We start from the raw sequence: 18,447 nt of genomic DNA, 5'->3' as shown, positions 1-18,447 counted from the left end.
TTGGTGCATGGTAAGCCGAAAACACAAATGGAAGTGTGGAGGTCTGTTGAGTCAAGCCTTCCAGAATTTTTTTGATTGGGACCAAGGTCATTGTTTTTGGAGGTCTACAAAATGTTATAACAGCACTGCTAGAAACAAACACTTGGTACCGCCCGTCTTGTTCTTTCAGTCAACAGGTGTTTGCGAGGTAAAAATGACGTTTTTTAATCATCGGGCAGATTTATCATAAACGGGGAATTTTGGCTTAAATTTCGACCAAGGGAGGCACGAGATGAAAAAGGTTGGGAACCACTGCCTTACGCGAATCTGGAAGCAGTCGGTGGAGCCCTATTTTTTTCCTATAGTCATAAAAAACACAACCTACTACATCACATTTCTAATGCATTACTACAAAATACTGGTGCCCAAAATGAATATCAACAACAGTGGTAACAGAACAAAACCAATAATACATGATTTACACATAAAGCAAAGAGCATAGAATGTACATTTATTGCAAATCACTGTGACTTCAGCTGTATGAGTCGAGTGTGTGTTTGGACCTCCTGCGAACCTCTTTAGACTGGGTCAGCAACCTAGTTAAGAAACGCTGGTCTATATATACTTTGTAGAGCTGACTCCGGCAACCAGCGTTTGTGAACTAACCGTTTATAAGCAGTGTACACAGAATCGTACACTTTTTCTTCAATGTTATGCATATTCAAACGAAATTATCTCGTTTTTATGGATATATAGCTTTAATGACAGATATTGAGGAGATCATCATGTAAATTACGATAGTATCGTTTTCTATACGAGGTTATATGAGCTAATCGTACAATAATGTATAAGTTTTTACATACAGTGCGTTGGCCACGCTTCATTGTAGAAACGTGTTTTGGCATCACGCCATCGCCATATATGGCTTAGTTTTGCGTTCAACTTAGAAAAGTATATGTCATATTACCGATTCACATTGCCCGTGGAAGTATCTTCATTGTATTTCTTTTGATTCTAGATAGTATAGGCTGTATATGCAATTGTGTAGACTTGATAATACTTTTACATTGAACTACATAAGTGTTTACGTGGGTTTTCGTTTTGAAATTGGAATTTACCTTCGTGACTTGACTGCTGCGGACAATCACTCGGGAAGAAGAACGATGTCATATTTCTCTGTGTACGAGGAACTCGTCGAAAATAGTTCATGCACAGCGCATATGCGTGATTCTAATCATGCATTGTCCTGATGACAAATTTTACGCGTGCCGTGATGAAATACTTCCTCGTTTCAGCAAACGTTCATACATTCTGTTCAGCTTACACTAATTCACAATTTGTGCGCCGCCACAGATTCTCAGAGATGTGCCTCGAACAATTTTGGAATTTTGGAAAATAACTGTATAAATATTTTGAAAAAGGCCTAACTTCTTCAACAGCTGATAGCACGAGTGTCAATAAAACAGGTACGGCATCGTAATAAATCAACCAAAATGCCAATTTAAAATTTAAAGCTATTTCTTCAAAAGAAATTAGATGATTTTTAGCTGTCTGCTAACAAATCTTATTCCATAATCGGTACCAAAACAATCAATATTGTAGTAAAATTTGCGTCTTTGTGGCTGGGTGTACATTGATCTTCTTTTGGTGATAATAAATGCTGTAAACGAGGGGCACTGCTTGGAATTAGTGACAAAATGCGGTACGTTTGTGAACGATTCTACCTTCTTTCTATTGTATATGTTCTGCTCTTGTGATGAAAAAACATCAATCTTTTTTAAGGCATATTTTTCGGATCAAGTGTGCTACGACAGTTTTATAATTTTTCTAGGTTCCACAAGCCGAAAAAGTTTGGGAACAACTGGCTTAAAAATCTCAACAACTTTGGATTAGGGAGTAAAGATTAGCCCCCTTTGTTCGGCTATACATCTCCCGCCACATGCAGGCGTGACTGCAGAAATCATCATTCAACATGTCTTTTATGCCCCTATAGAGAAGCGGAGACTGCATGGTACAAGACAGGTGTGAGAATACTCCATGAGTTCGGCTATCCATTCCCGAAGTCCACCATGTTTTTCTCTGTGCGTACCGGCTCGCGTGTTTGTGTGATAATCATGACAAAATCCGGTTCACAGACCAGTGGTTGGGAATCGCATATGTGATTCCTAAAGAATCCATAAACCATCAGCTTCGTGCTGAGAAAACATCATACAATGGATAATGTATCGCATTTCGCGCCGCAGTTGAAGGCCTATACATATTTACGATTATATTGCCCATTATGGCATGGGATTATATTGCCCAATTCATATTTAAAATTGTAATTGAGGAAAGGGCTACGATATGGGCTCATGCACTGACGGTGTTCTTTGTTAATCATCGATAGCTCATTTTTCAAATAAGTGTTATCTCGTCTCTAAAGTTTGCGATATTGAAAGAAATGAAGTATATTGGGGACATTTAATCTCCGGCCACAGGTTAATTTCTGATCTAGATTAGAGCCGAGGTGGACAACTGAAAGTTTATCAGCTTTTTCAAATTAGATTGGAATTCGAATTATTGCTGCTCGTTTTTTTCCAAATTATATTATAATTGCTGAATTCAAAAAACTTGAAACTTGCACGAGATTTTAGAATTAGAAAGAAATACAATAAAATTCAAGTTCTGTTCAGGTCAAGCAGAGTTCATTCTCACAAGCACGAGAATGACAAATGTCTGTACAGCAAGCTTGGCTCGTTTCGCAAGTAACAGTTCTCCTGTAGCATTTTCACGAAAACTAGAAATTACAATGAAATTGCAATTAGAGAGAGAGAGAGTGAGGGAGTCTTCATTTTCATCCAACCAAAATACATAACAACAGACGGCAATGATGGTGGTACAGAAAATATGCATGCACAAGTATTCGGTATTAGATAGGAATGATCGATATGACCTTGACGGTCATCTAGTCTGATCCCACCCGCATCTAACAGGTACACTGGTACACTTGACTCTAAACAGTCTGGCAGTAAAAGTGTTGGTTAAAAAAATGAACATAAAAGAAAAATTTAACGATGGTAGCAAATGATCAATGAAGCAATGTGTGGGCGAGGTAGGGCAACAGTGTTAGCCTTAGAGCATAGAAATATTTCACGAATTAGATTAGAATTATATTACCGGCGTTTCACTTTACTCAGTTTAATTAGACAACAACAATTATCTATTTGTCCAAGTCTGTTGGATGAGTCATTTCATCTCCGGTCACGAGTAAAGTTTTGACCTTGGTAGGAGCTCCTCCGCTTTTCGATATTGCGACGTCATATTCTCGTCGTGTCGGTAAAGCGGAGTGATCGCGCCATTGTTGAAAAGGGTCCTTTTGAATTTACTTCTTGGCTGCGCTAAAATGCGTTACAAATGTTACAATAGGCCCCAGATGATGCGTTTAAGATTCACGTTGATGTCGATTGGAACAATCGGCATGGTTTCCACCGAACACGGTGGTATTTACCGTATTAGATGCGATAGAGGTCATTGAGTCGAGTTTCTTTGACGTTGTCTGTAGTGGTGGTAGTAGTCACCGTAGCATAATCTTCTGAGTTTCCTCCTACGCCTGCTGAGCTCTCCAGCAACTTCTGCAGCCTTCGCCTGCTGTTTCGATTTCAAATTAAATTTGTATCGTCATCTATACTGACCAAGCAAGCCTCGTGCATAGTATCTCAATATCCATGCGCTCATTCGATTAGCAATTGTAACGCCCTGGTAATCATACTATTGGGTCTCTGACCTTTTTACATGCATGGCTGAAGATATTGGCTATGGCGAGCTCAGACTCATTTTTGAGCGGGAGGCCGGCTGGCTGGTGGGAGCGTGACTACATATGGTTGTATTTGAGTGTGGCAGATGAAGATGCATTACGAATAGGGTTGCATTTAAAACACAAAGCAATTTAAAACAAACATTTTTAAAACAAGGCCTTGTTTTAAACATGTGTTTTATTGTTTTTTTTCTCGACTATGACGTCACCAATATTCAATTGTGACGTCACAATGGATTGACATTGCCAATTGAAATATAGGGTAAATATAGCTCCTTTGACCAAATATCGGTATTATTGCTGTTGAACCTACTCGAACCATCCCATATCGATATACGTCGGCTATCACTGTAAATCCGCAAGGTCGTATTGAACACTTCATAACACTTTTTTCTGCGTACAGACACACTTTTCGGGCATATAAACGCATTGGGCCATTATCGTCGCAACGCTTCTGCGTATTTCTCCGTTTACATGTAACACTTCGCCAGTGCGGCTTATTTTCAAGAAAATCTATACCTGGTTATTTATCATCAATTTTGCATTCATAAACCATCGCTACGTTTGGAGATCACATTAAATCACGGTATATGTAAAATAATATTACTCACTTGACCCAACACTAAGTTTAAGGGTAATATTTCAATGAAATATACATATTTCCCTGTGACGCGGAGGGGTCACAACCTTCGTTACGGTAGAGCGCGCTCGATTTCAGTTTGGATTTGAATTGGTGGTTCGTCAGGCTTCAGGCAGAGAGTAGGGTACACGAAAAAACTTGGCGAAATGGATATATTGAAGCAGTTTCTGCTACCTGATGGCGTAAAGGATCATAACATCCATGTACTGTAAGGTATGGAAATGCGGTAAATGTTATTGAATGTATGTAATGTGAGAATAGTCATAAAATTAACTCGTTTTGACATTGCAGTAACGTCGTTTGTTTTAGATGTTTTAGCAGGCTACTGATATCCCTTATTCATATAAATGTTCTTTAGATGTTTTGCAGTATAGGATTCGTCTGATATTATTGAGCTTCGAATCTGATAATATACCAGGCTGCGACCAGGTCCAGTACTACGGTACTGATGGGAAGCTGCTATAAAAGTAACTTTTTTGCCATATGGATAAAGGGATGTTCTCTCTATCCACACTGAAATATCACTATGTAGGGGATATTGTGGTCCATTGTGGACATGCACTGCAATGTCAGCAATTGAATGCCGGTATGACAGTCATGCAACGGTTTTGATTGTTTTTCAACTGCAAGACATTTTACACTGTAGGCCTACTGTTTATTCCAAGTGGTAAGGTGTTAACTAAAGCGATTTTTTTTGAAATGTCAAAATAGGTCAGAATTTTGTCAAAATTGTACCGTCAGGTCAAAAATTGCCAAAATTCTTTACAAAATCAAAATTTTTTTGGCAACTTGCATTTCGTTTGTATCATAGATGATTGCACTGTCGGTGAACTTATCATTTTACAATTTACATCTTGTAGCCTACTTTATAGTCCTACCGTTGTAGACGGACCATCGTCTGCTCATTGTGAATCATAAACTGTCAAATGAAACAAATACTCAACGTAGCCTATTGCACTATCCTGACTGAAGCAAGACTGCGTGGGCATTGGTTCTTCTATTAGAAACCGTATGATGAATAATTGCGATGTAGACAACGTTGTCATAATGAGAGAGAGAGAGAGTGCAGTGTACGCACAACTTCAGTGTTGCCGGCCAACAACTGCAGCTGGTGAACGTTCTTTCTTCATTCTTGCCAAGCTACTTAGTTAGGACAGACACTTTCTACCCGAAAATGTCGGAAAGTATCTTTCGTTGTACTAAAACAAATATTTAATTATTTCTACCATAATACGAGATGTAACTAATACTAGAATTATTCATGGGTCCAGATTTCGATAAAATAAGTTCTTTTTCATGTAAAAATTTGTCAATTTTCATGCTAAAAGATTTTTTCAGGTCAAATTACTTCGGAAGAACAGACAGCTCCAGCCAGAAATAAAGATAAGTTCCGGTAATACAATTCTAACACTATGTGAGAAACACCTAATTTAAGTACATGGGGTCAAAATTAAGTTTTTCATCATCAATATATGTGTGAATTTGAATTTTTTAGTCAAAATCTTACCTTTTTAGGTCCAAAAAATCGCCCCAATAATAGCACAGCCAAACAAACAATCTTTTCAACAAACCATGGATCACAAGGGGTAGTATTTGTTTTGCCCAATCCCCGAATTTGACTTTTCTGAGTTTATTGTGATACGGTAACTGAACTAAACTCTATTTTGCAGGTAGTATGTATTGAACTTGGCACCTTTTTGAAATGCATTTGCTGTATGGAATACTGGTAAGCATCACGGTGTTTTGTAAGTGAACTGGTATATCCTTAGAGAATGAATTTGATTCTGTTGCAATCGGTTATCTTTGTGATAAATATTTTTATGAATGTTTGCTGGTAATATTTCACAAAAATTTTTAACGATCCAGGAAGTATACTAACTGTGCCAGAGTAAAATTGGTGGTAACGTCATGTGCAACTTTCCATTCCATTACTCAATTATTCTATGAAATACACCCTTCTGTCACGCACAACTTATTGCAGAAAAAAAAAACTGTATCCAGTATGATATCTGCGTGATTACTGAGCAGTTCATTTGTATTGCGAATTTTGGCAACAAATATTTCTTTTCAATAGTCTTGGATTGCTCCTCAAATTCGTTCAACTGATGTCCACTCTTTAAAAAGAGCCCCCTGGGTCTACCATGCCTGCGCTGTCAGACAATGTTGACAGTGACGTGAGGAGTCGTTCGTAACGGGTTTTGTGCCGGCACAGTCATCTTATGTGATACAGACCTTTGTCTCAAGAGCCCATGGATACATGTGATTATGTAAGCCTATTTTTTCATTTTATATATCACCATTGATTATGAAATTTGCTGGTTTTTGCAGTCCTACTTTTCTCACGAACTATCTCGCAGAGTAGCTTACGGGCTATTCGATATGAGCTGAAAAAGGCTTCATCTGTGTACACTGTACCGTACAGTGTACCCTGAACTGTGTACACTGCACACTGAACAGAGATGTAGTTGAACGTAATGAGCTCGTGTAACTTGTACTTTAACTATTGTTTACTGAACTGTAATGGGCTAAGTCAGTGGTTCTCAACCTGGGGGGCAGAGCACCTCTCCTGCGCTTCTGTAACCTATCTGTGTGAAATATTTATATTTACTTCTGCATCAAATCTACAATTTTCCTTTGTAATGTTTCGTATTTTCTAGGAGCAGCATTTGGATTAGACCAGTAAAAAAAAGATCCGCCATGGCACGCCACGAATCAGGGACTCATCAAGCCTGGGTTGCGGCTGATGGAAAGAATATGAAAAATGCCCTAATGTGCAGGTAGTATGTATTGCAATTGGCAACTTCTAGAAATGCATTTGTTGTTTAAAATACTGGTAAGCATCGCGGTATTTCGTAAGTAAACTGGCATATCCTTAGATAATGAATTTGATTCTGCTGCATTTGGTTATTTTTATGAATGTTTGCTGGTAAAATTCCACTAAAATGATTAACAATCCAGGAAAGTATGCTACTCGTGCTGTAGTAAAATTGGTGCACATGCAACTTTCCATTACAATAATTATTTGTTCTATGAAAGACACCCTTTTGTCACATACAAATGTATCCAGTGTGATATATGCGTAATACTGAATGCCGGTGACGTCATATTTTGTGATCGATTTTTGATGTACTACGTTCTTTCTAGTTCTCTACTAGTTGCTGACGATTACCCTTGACGAGTCTCAGCCGAAAATATTCGGGCTCATTTCAATATGCATATACTATTCAATTTTATATTGAAGTTTTGCACCTCGAAGAAGCTGTTCGAATATTGAATAGTTCCCTTGTATTGCAAATTTGTGAAACAAGTATTTTCTTTTCAACAGTCTTGGATTGATCTTCAAATTCGTCCAACTGGTGTCGACTCTTCGAAGAGACCCCCTGGTTCTACCGTGCCTGTGCTAACAGACAATGTTGATAGTGACGTGAGGAGTCATCTGAACGGATTTTGTGCCGGTGCAGTCATCTTTTGCGATAATACTTTTGCCTCAAGAACCCATGGAAACATGTGATTATGTAAGTCTATTTATTCATTTCATATATCACCATTGATCATGTAATGTGCTGGTTTTTGCAGTCCTAATTTTCTTGATAACTATCTATCTATGCGATATGAGCTTAAGAGAGGCTTGATCTGTGTACATTGAACAGAGGTGTTCTTGAATGTAAAGAGCTGGGGTAACTTGTATTTAAACTACTGCTTACTGAACTATACTTGGAACATCAAATTGAGATCATTTTCCATGTCGTGCTAATTCCAAATAATTTCGCTAATTAAATTTCATCAGGAGGGAAGTATTTTGAAAGATTGAGAACAATTACAATTACTGCAATGGAGGAAAAGTATTCAACACCTTCGATAAGATGTCACAAAGTTTTTTGTACTAAAGACAATCAATGTGTCCTTTGTCTGGTCAATTATTGTAGTGGCAATCCAAACCCATAGGAATACCGATTCTACTATATTTATTTTCGGATCTTGTTTGCAATCAATTACATTTTCAGCAAAACGAGGTTGATGAAGTCAACTGTCTTCTTCTCCAAGCCAAATTGAGAGACAAGCTAATACAATCCAAGACCCAAGCGCATGTCTTATTGAAACAGGTATCGTAATCTTTCTGTTTTGTGGACCATACAAATTTACATGGACCGTTCGTAGACGTACATAGACGTTCTGCTATAAATTTCATTCTGAGTTACAGTTCTGCATTCTCACTGTGGCCTGTGCGTCTGAATGTAAATGTAAATGTCACAATGACCGAATTGAAAAAAGCGCAGACCTAATTCAAGATATTTTTATTAGTCGTTATGCGAATTTTAGTTCTTCTCAGTGATAGGATTTCACATGTACCCGAGCGCCTTTCCTGCGCTTGTGTAACCTGCATGTGTGAAATATTTATAGTTATTTCTGCATAAAATTTCGAATTTTCATTGACATATTCAAAACTTTGGAATTTAATCACATTTTCAAGGAGCACAACTTGGAGTCGACCAGTAGAAAAGAAGCAAACACCATGGCACGCCACGAATCAGAGATTGACCGATCCTGGATTGCAGCTGATGCCAAGAATATAAAACTGCTTCAGTGAAAATGAAGTATTCAGAAACATTGTTGACGTTTTGAGCTACTATGCATTGGATTGTCATACCCTGAAGGAGTGGTTCTCAAACATGAGAAAGCATTTGAAGGGGCGTGAACCCGCTGTCAACTAAAATCTTTTTCGCACATGGCAGCTTCTACTTATTTCTCTGTGTATGGTCAGAATTTAATATTTGAATATTCTCTCATCAACAACTATTACCGTCACTGCCATCCAACTATCAGTTGGGATTTCTAGCGTTCTGGTTGCTTTTTTTAATTTCATGATACGACGATAAGGGGTGTGTGAAATTTTTTTGCTATCATAATGGGGCGTGTCCAAATATGTTCAAGAATCATTGCCCTAATGACTTCCAGATTTCATATTTTGCAGCAGACTGGCAAATAACAACAAAATCTTTTCTGTAAATCTGCAAAATTTGTATGGACTCAAAGAAACGATTTCTTTGTTATTTAAACAAAAGTGATTGGCATTAACCTGATATAAATCCTTGTAATGCAAGCCCAAGAATATTTTTGATGCCTGGTTAGCACTTAGCAGGCCCAATTTCATTAAGAGTAAAAAAATACTTTATTATTTGTTTATCGTGGTAGTGGTAGTGAAACTGATGTATTCATTGTTTGTTTTTTTTACAATAAAATTAGAAATTTACAAGCCTTCATTTGATCAATTATAAATATGTTTTACTGATTTGTGTTGATCATGTTTTCCGTTAACGGACGTAACCAATGAATTTAATTCCATGCCATTGTCACGAAAGTTAAAGATACTAAATGATATTTTGTTATCACTATCCCTAATTCGCTATGCATTCATTTTCATGATTGAACGAGTTGCATGATATTTGTAGTTTTTGATGTTCGTGATTTCATGGACTATTCCGGAAACGGTTTCAACTGCTGATCTGAATTTATGAAACCCTGTCACAGCAGCTATTGGAAATTTCAATGTTTGCACGTATTTAATCAACCAGGTTGGGTATTATAAGCGTCATCTATTTATGAATCAATAAAATCTGATTTTATTTTGAGCCCTGCGTTCCGGTGACTAGTCAACCAGCCACTTTGAGGCTGAACACTTTTTAGGTAAACACTTTTAATTTAAACACTTCGCAACACTTCTAGGCGTTCAATTTTTGGATCACGTTTCGTGTTCAATTTTCCGGGTTGAGCAACACTTCAGAATTTACAGTGTATATCGGTGGTAATTGTCCGTAGACTCATACGGCATATTTTTGGCTAAGTATTTACACACTTATGGCATAATTTTGCAACTTATTTTTAAAGGCATTTGTTTCACACACTGTTTAAAACCCGATACAACGCTGTATTCTCTAAGATGGACGACTGGCATAGTTAACACAAAAGAAGACATATTTTATGAAAGAGATACAAATACAACAAAAAATGTCATGATCATCAATTTCATTTTATTTCCAACCATGAGCGTCGCACATTACATGATAACGCTCTTCAGAGACTAAGGCAGACCTGGGCAAAGTGCGGCCCGCGGGCCAAATGCGGCCCGCGAAGCTATTCTGTGCGGCCCGCGGAAGTTTGCTTGAAATTGAAAATATAAAAATTCATTTTTGAATGACTAAAACCATAGGCTATATCAAATGAACAGGAAATTCGTTTACTTTAAAGCCCGTTCATTAATATGCCACGACTAGTACGCTGCCTACGTAGCCTACCTGACATGCGTAATCCAGATTCAAAATAAAGGCAATGTGGCAAAGTATGAGTAGCAATAATTGAAGTATCAATAAATCACTCTTTTCATAGTTCAGTTCAAACCTTCTTTGTTGCCATTGTCAAATTACGCACTATACGGTATGTGTTTCAATTTGTTACGTGATATGTTTCCCAATCTCTAATTCGTAAAACAAGTCAATCAGTTCTTGCGATTACTATATGACTCATGATATCCATCAACCATAAATGATTAACGGGCATGTCCAAAAAAGAAAGCCGAAAACTGAAATTCAAAGCAGGTTTAGGTTTAGAATTTAGAGCACTAAATATTCGTATACTGGAGTCAGGGGTAAACCCAGCCTCTCAGTTTTTGCCCGGCATGTCGCCGAGATCAAGGATTTTAATTAACGTCGGTCTTATGACAAAAACACGAAATACTCGGTCAAGGGAGGGCGAAGTTCAGGAAAACTGCAAACATCGTTCAACATAAAGGCTATTTAAGCTGCATATTGCTCGGAAGGCAGCGACCACGAAAATAAGCTTTGTACTATTGCATATACAGTTCAGTGCAGAGGTTCTCAAACTGGAAGACGTGGAAGCGAGACGTGAAAGCATCAGAAGGATGGCGTGAAGTCGAAGTTTATTGAAAAAAAATTCGCGCTCCGCGTGATACACCCCAAGCTTATAGTTGTTGCTTTGTGTATTGTCTGACTTAGACATTTCATAATTCTCTCATCAACAGCCATAATCTTCCATGCTATCAAACTATCCACAGTGGCGTAGCAGCCACTTGGCGGTTCTGGCTCTGCGCCAGGGGCGGCAGGCTCCAAGGGGGCGGCAAAATGTGGCTGCACAATGAGAGAGAGAGATAGGTATGGTATTCTTTTTCACCTGCACCATCGAAATGCTTTGACGACGGAGATGCGATACGGACTTTTTTTTAACAATAAGGTCATCTAGTCTGCACCCCCGTTTTTTTCTCTGTGATTGTTGAGCGCCTAGCGGGATAACCGCGGATACCAGTTTTCGAGTCTTTGGTCTGACCCGGCCGGGGATCGAACCCACGACCTACCGATCAAGAAGCCGGACGCATCACCATTATACACTATCTCGCTCGGCACATTGTACACAGCCGACTAAAAGAAGCGGTAATTGGTAGTCCTTAGCTGGCGTCCCGTGAGCTCAAACTTTATCACACAGGTCTCAATCGAAAGCTATAGTGTCACGCTGATTCCGAAAACACGAATTAATATGTTAACATGGCGATGAAACCACTCCGAAACAGCCGTCAATGCCGATTGTTCGGAGAGTTCGCAGAAAAAGGAGAATGCCTGGCGAACAATCAGAAGATGCTGGCCTCAGTGTTGTTGAAGAAGTTAGACGATGCATGTTTCAAGCTTTGGACAGATTTAAACTTGAAGCTGAAACTAGGTTTACCGGCATACACCACTTAAATGATATGTTAGGATTTTTGAATTCCCACGCGCTGCTGCAAAGCGAAAGTCACAATTTATTCACCAGCGCTTTTAGAATAGGGTTGCCATACGTTCGGAATTTCCCGGACATGTCCGGAATTTCACTGAAAAATCTGCGTCCGGGAGGAATTTCTAAAATATGCCTAAATGTCCGGAATTTTGAAGGCTCGAAGCAGGCTCAAAAGTTTTTCGTAAATCAACATAAACAATATTATTTTCAAGCAAATTTATGCTATTCAAAATTGTTCTTCGCGCCGCGCCCGAGTTAATGCAACGTATAATGATATTAGTATGGGCACCAGGCACCACCCTTGCCAAAAGATGCTATCAAAATAAATATAAATACCCATCATTTACTGAAAGAAGTTGGATTGCAGTCGCAACTATAAGCTAACGGTATATTCCTAGAGTTGGTTAAGGCCGATTGGATGCTTCAGTCACAGACGTTGGTTCCAAATCTTGGGGTCGGTCGCCTTTATCTGGGGATCGCAATGATGTTGGACGTAATCAGCTTGCTAGGCCGTGAGTAAGTTTGGGCAAGCTGAATTATTTTAGCTATCAGCTTATCAAGTTTTTAGCTTTGCCACCTAACATTTTCAAGTCGGAAATGAGGTCGCGACCATAAAAGGTTGGAAATCACCGGATGTGCAAACTGCTGGTGTATTTTATAGTAGCCTAATATATGGAGGAATCAATATTATTGACAGAATTCATACATAACACTTAACTGCCAAATGCATATAGTAAGTGCCCAACAACTTACATCGACTACCCTATGGTCGCCCCAAGATCAGTGCTTTTTTGGGCGGACGGGGGCAGAAAAAATGATATTTCGGACCTGATTAAAACACATAAATAGATAGCCACACCACATGACAGGCGAGACACGGCCCGCCAGATGATTTCATCCGGCCCGTGGAGTAATCTATTGCAGACCCTAGCAAGAAGCAATCTGCAGAGCTCACATTACAGAAGACTTTTTGGAGTTAGCTGCGAAAATTGTCATGCCTACCTTCGAATCATATAAATCAGAAGATTGCTAGCTTTTCGTACAAACCAATATGAGGCCTCTAGAACGGACACGAATTAAGATATGATCATATGCAGTGGTGGCCCTACGAACGGGGGGGGTGGGGTGGGCGAGACTTACCGGGGGGGCTATAAGCATCTAACCCCAGACCCCCTGTTGGCATCCCTTATTAATATTTATCTTTCTCCACGGTAGGGTTCGGTCAGGTGCTGGATTCGACCATGTCTATAATATTGCATGTGTGCAAGGATAGACTACATCAAAACTAGGTAGGCTAATTCTACTACATGCAGGGACGTGATGATTATCGGGATACGGGACTTTTCTAACAAGTGCACAGATTTGATGATAATTGACACATCTGTACGGAATCATATTCTTGCTTGGTACACGGATTTCCATGTTTGTTCGTTATTAGCCTATCCTTGAAAAAAGCGCTTCATCCAAAGGGGGGGGGGGGGGCTTCGACGCGAGGGGCCCCGGGCGACCGTCCACCTCGCCCACCCCAAAAGCCACTACTGATTATATGAAGTTGTTCAACTTGAGATTTTAAAAGGGTTAAGAGGCTGGTGCGGAGCAGTGAAACCACTTTTGATCGTAATGCAAAAGCGTTTGATGTTTGACAGTGGTTAGTTAATGCAAAGCTACTTGATTCGACACCATATTTATGCTCGTGTCTGAAACTTTATCCGACCATTGGTGTTTCAATTGCGAGCTGTGTGAGGCGAGCTTCTCAAAGCTCAAACTGATTAAGTCTTATTTACGTTCTACCATGAATGATGATCGGTTATGAGCTTTATCCATTCTGTCTATGAAAAGAGACTACGTTCAAAAACTTGAATTTGAGGATGTTATCGCTGATTTTGCTTTGAGGCGGCTATTGATTTTCTATTTGCACAAAAAATGTCTTTATTATTTTTGGCCTTATTAACGTTGAGATGGTGAGGCTGAGACCCGGCATATTGTTTGTAATTATTTTTATTGACAAGGTTGCTTGAACATGAATCTATGTCTAAATTTGCTGCGGTCTACTTAGGGCAGGGGGCGGCATTTTAGGCGAGAGCCAGGGGCGGCAGCATATGCTGCTACGCCAGTGACTATCTATTGGGATTGCTAGCATTGTGGTTGCACTTTTTTTAAATATTGTGTGATATAATGATAAGGGGCACGATATTGTTCACTATCATAAAGGGAGGCGCGCCTAAAAAGTTTGAGAACCACGGTATTAGAGTCTTAGTAGAAGAACGTGGATAGGGGCTTAAAGAGAGCTAAAATGTATCATGCTTAACATTGATTCGAATCATGACAACAAATAGAACTTTTTTTTAATCAACCGTCATTTTCTCATCACCTAATATCAACACATTCACTGAGCAGCGTTTATTAAGAATGTAATTTAGAAATACAATTAAAATACACTGATGGAGAAAAAAGCTGAAAATTTTCACTCGGCCCGCCTACGTATTTATTTTTCTCATTTGGCCCGCGGAGGAAAATAATTGCCGCCCCTGGACTAAGGAATCGATATTGGGGCTAGCGAGACACGGTACTATCTGAACAACTATCTCGCGGTAAAGCTTGATCTTGTGGGGAAGCCAAAGCTTGATCTTGTGGGGAAGCCAAGAGTTCTTGAAGAATGGGTCGCGAAGGTTATAAATTCGGGTCGCGACGGCTCCAGAGCAATATTTTAATATGTATATAATATAATTTCTTGCAATGATATATTTCTCCCGTGATCTCCTGCGAATATTTCGTACATATCCCTGGTCACTGTGTTAGGTGCTATAGCCAATAATAAGCGACACACGTAGAATAGTCATTACGACAGCATGGCTTGATCGTGAAAATTTGCCTACCTTTGTATTACACGAATTGGTTTGATGTCAAGACATGATTTGTCTGACATTTGTCTGACCGGAGACCGCTGGGGTACTTTAGCCCAGGGGTGGGTGTGGAACGATCGGTTGCGGGACTATCAGACACAATATTTCGCGGCTGACGCTTTCCACGCCGGACACATGAAGACATAAAGATTTTGCCAACACGGGGCCTCACGGGCCGCATGCGATGTTGGTGACCCCTGTTGTACTGATTGCTTTTGTGCTGATCACCGTTTCGAGATATGTTAAGTTATTACAAGGGCAAGTTTTTGCAACTTTTGCAACTTTTTTTACAGCTTCCGGCAGCTTCCTAAATACCTGGAGGATATGTAGAATGCTGTTTTAAGCTGTTTGAAGGAATCTTATGGTGCAACTTTTTGCAACTTTTGTCCATTTTTTTCATTCAACTTTTTGCAACATTTTGCAACTTTTTCGATTTTTCATGAAAGTATTTTCGATTTTAGCGAAATACACGGCCACATCCGATTGAAATACCGTTAATCAGCACTGAAGTAACGCTCTTACGGGTATTTCGGGAGCTGTGCCGGAAAGTTGACATTTTTATTTTTTTAGTCAATCTGGGAAGTTGACTTTTTTGTATATAGTCAACCGAGCAAAATGTGGTATTTTAGTGTAACTTTTGTGAAAAAGTAAATGCAACATTTTACTGCAACTTTTGTCAAAAATAAATGCAACTTTCCACGGATTTAACTGCAACAAACACTTGCCCTAGTTATTACCGATATGTGAATAAACGTATAAAACAATATGGCATTGTGTTGCTGATGGGGCCATCACGAAAATATGAGATCTTTAACTCAGAGATACAACGACCTCTCGGTTAAGTCGCAGTATGCCGTATCAGGGACGCTGCTAAAGCATGCGCTGGTACGAGATTATTGTTATTCCATAATCAGCAGTCCCATCTTTTTCACCAACTCAAGACATGCTATGTACAATGCGCTGACAAGACACAGTGAGATGTGATGAACAGACAGAGGATGTGTATTACAAATTATGGTCAAATCTTGAATTGATAAGAGTGATGATAACAATGATGACGATGAAGACGTGTGCAGTTGACGGATAGTTTGTCTCTACTGCTACTCCAAACTGTAAGGCGACTTATCATTTTATCGCGGTGAATGACTGTTTACTACATACAATTGCATTTATGATATTTTCATATTTAAATAAACCCGGATATTTTCAGCTAACATTCGTCATCAGTAATCGTCAGCAACTACATTTCAGTAACTATATACAGCGTATATTTCTTACCTCTCCAGAGAAAGTATTAGCATGATGATTGTGATCAGCAGCAGACTCCCCAATACAATGGATAAGATTTGATAGATGTCACCTGTACTTTCGCGACGCCCAGACTGTTCCTCTAAAACAGGGTTCTGTTGTTAAGTAGGAAATACATATTGATGTCGGTATCTGTCACTTACTACTCGTGGTTGCTGGATACGCAGTGTTGGGTTCATCAGTGACCGATGGTGTCGTCGTATTGTCTGCTATGGTTGAGGTTAGGGTTGCATTTAAAGCAAACGGCGTTTTGAAACACTTTGTTTAAAACATGTTTTAAACAGTGTTTCAAACAAATGCTTTAAAAATGTGTTTTTTGCTATAGTTCACATAATTTTCCGAATTACGATATTTCAGAACAGCACTTTGTATAAAGTGACAGTACCCTACAATTTAACAGAAAGCAATGAAGATATGGCTTTGTCGATGCGCCAACGTCACGCAAATCATAAATAGAAACCGCGATATGACTGCATTGTCAAGTTCGTATGGTGTTGACCCCTATTATATTTCAGTTAAAGGGAGATTCAATAGAAACCTACTTTATAGTTTTAACAAATAGATTTATATTTATCGCACTTACCAATGTATGTGAAGACGTAGCTTAGTATGATACCATCCCCTTCGTATGCTCCATTATATAGCACGATGACGGGGAAGTCACTCATACTTACATATATGTCTTTTTTGTAATTCTTCCACAATATAGGTATACCTGCATACAACGACTACAACTTTAAACTTACGAAATTGTGAGCAGTTTCGAAATCTTTTGAGCTCTATCAGGGATGGTCACCGCGCCGTGGTGATCACAGTGGTTTGCATTATTTGCTAGGCATAGATCAAGGCATCCGTAGCCATGTTGAAGAATTTCCATATTCATACAGTCATAGACAGTAAATATCTCAGCGAGGACCAGTTTTCCGTGAACTATGTCAAGACATGTGCTGTAAGCATTTTGACTAAAAAAGGCCCCTGTATACAGGTATGACTAGCTCTACTTACTATCCTGTCCTGTGTCGCTGACAATTTTTCACGAGTAGGGCGGGACAAACCTGGGTGATTCGATGCCCCGTAGACTGCAGGGTCGACCGACGCTTTTGACGAAAGGGCCACATGCGGTTTACGAAATAATTCGCGGGCCACTTGAGTGTTAATGTTATTTTTTGATGACTAAAAAGGTCATCACATTCGGCCAGATCTGGCCACAATATTGCAGTTGAAAATGATCAGCATCCCAAATTTCGAGGTCATTCAAATTATATTTTTGGTTGACATTGCGAGTTCACAATGAATTACGTTGGCAATTAATTTTAATAATTTAACCAATTTCGAAAATTAGCGCGCGATCCATTCAAAACCCTCTCGCGGGCCACGGATTAGCTATCCTTGACGCCGAACACGGACGGGCAACTTGTCCAGTCAGCGGGCCTCATATGGGAAAATGAGTTACTTGGCGGGCCAAATTCCTGAATCGATACATTAATGACGTATTTATCCACATATACGAAGAATATTTCGCATTCAACGTAAACTTCAGGTTTAAAGTGTAGAAACCAAAAACGGCATACAACGAATGTATTAACGTAATGTACTTCCATAGCTGTTGAAGTCAATAAGACATCTGTGACCGAACAATGTTGTCAACTAGCTCTTTGATCTCTGTTGGTATGCCGGACGTAGCTAGAAACCATCAGTAAGAACTAAGGTTTAACCTACAATTGCTATAATTTGACGTAGGAAGAAAGTAGTGGATTGCGGCAGACTGTGACCGCCCCAGACGTACAGAGAATTAGGCCTAGACCAGTGGGTCCTAATGTGGGCAATATCACCCCAGTGTGTGATTTTGAAAAACAGGGGCGAAAGTAACAAAGGGGGCGATTAGGGAGCGAAAACGTGCGAAAGGGGCGAAAATGTCGATCATTGAAAATATATATTCATTAGTGTGACTTCACCGCTGTGCATTGCAAATCAATGCGGCGTTTGGCTTGGTTCGTGAATATATCATGAATTCATATCACGCGACAACTATGAAAATTTTAGCA

The 18,447-nt window shown here is 39.3% G+C and overlaps 1 protein-coding gene and 1 long non-coding RNA gene across 5 annotated transcripts in view; one reads left to right on the top strand and one right to left on the bottom strand.

Moving 5' to 3' along the window:
- Nucleotides 1–3,393: 3,393 nt before the first annotated feature.
- LOC145444825 (uncharacterized) overlaps nt 3,394–18,447 on the bottom strand; it is a 134,265-nt gene continuing 119,211 nt past the window's right edge. For both annotated transcript variants that reach the window (XM_080322848.1, XM_080322849.1), the window contains exon 5: nt 3,394–3,606. In XM_080322848.1, coding sequence (XP_080178974.1) covers nt 3,471–3,606 — 136 coding nt within the window. In that variant the 3' untranslated portion in view covers nt 3,394–3,470. The remainder of the gene's footprint in view (nt 3,607–18,447) is intronic.
- Nucleotides 4,137–9,304, top strand: LOC145445288 (uncharacterized). 3 transcript variants are annotated; one of them, XR_013916946.1, is made up of 8 exons: nt 4,137–4,625; nt 5,751–5,805; nt 6,083–6,138; nt 6,487–6,679; nt 7,070–7,189; nt 7,738–7,927; nt 8,417–8,515; nt 8,884–9,304. It is a non-coding gene; the product is annotated as an uncharacterized LOC145445288 (long non-coding RNA). The 3 variants fall into 3 exon arrangements; XR_013916947.1 differs by lacking the exon at nt 5,751–5,805; XR_013916945.1 differs by lacking the exon at nt 4,137–4,625 and having other exon boundaries at nt 5,633–6,138.

This window comes from Botryllus schlosseri, chromosome 8, assembly GCF_051294905.1.
Source record: "Botryllus schlosseri isolate E-star chromosome 8, Bs_hap1, whole genome shotgun sequence".
Classification (NCBI taxonomy): domain Eukaryota; kingdom Metazoa; phylum Chordata; class Ascidiacea; order Stolidobranchia; family Styelidae; genus Botryllus; species Botryllus schlosseri.
Note: the sequence above shows the minus strand (reverse complement) of the source record. Positions and strands in the feature narration are given on the sequence as shown.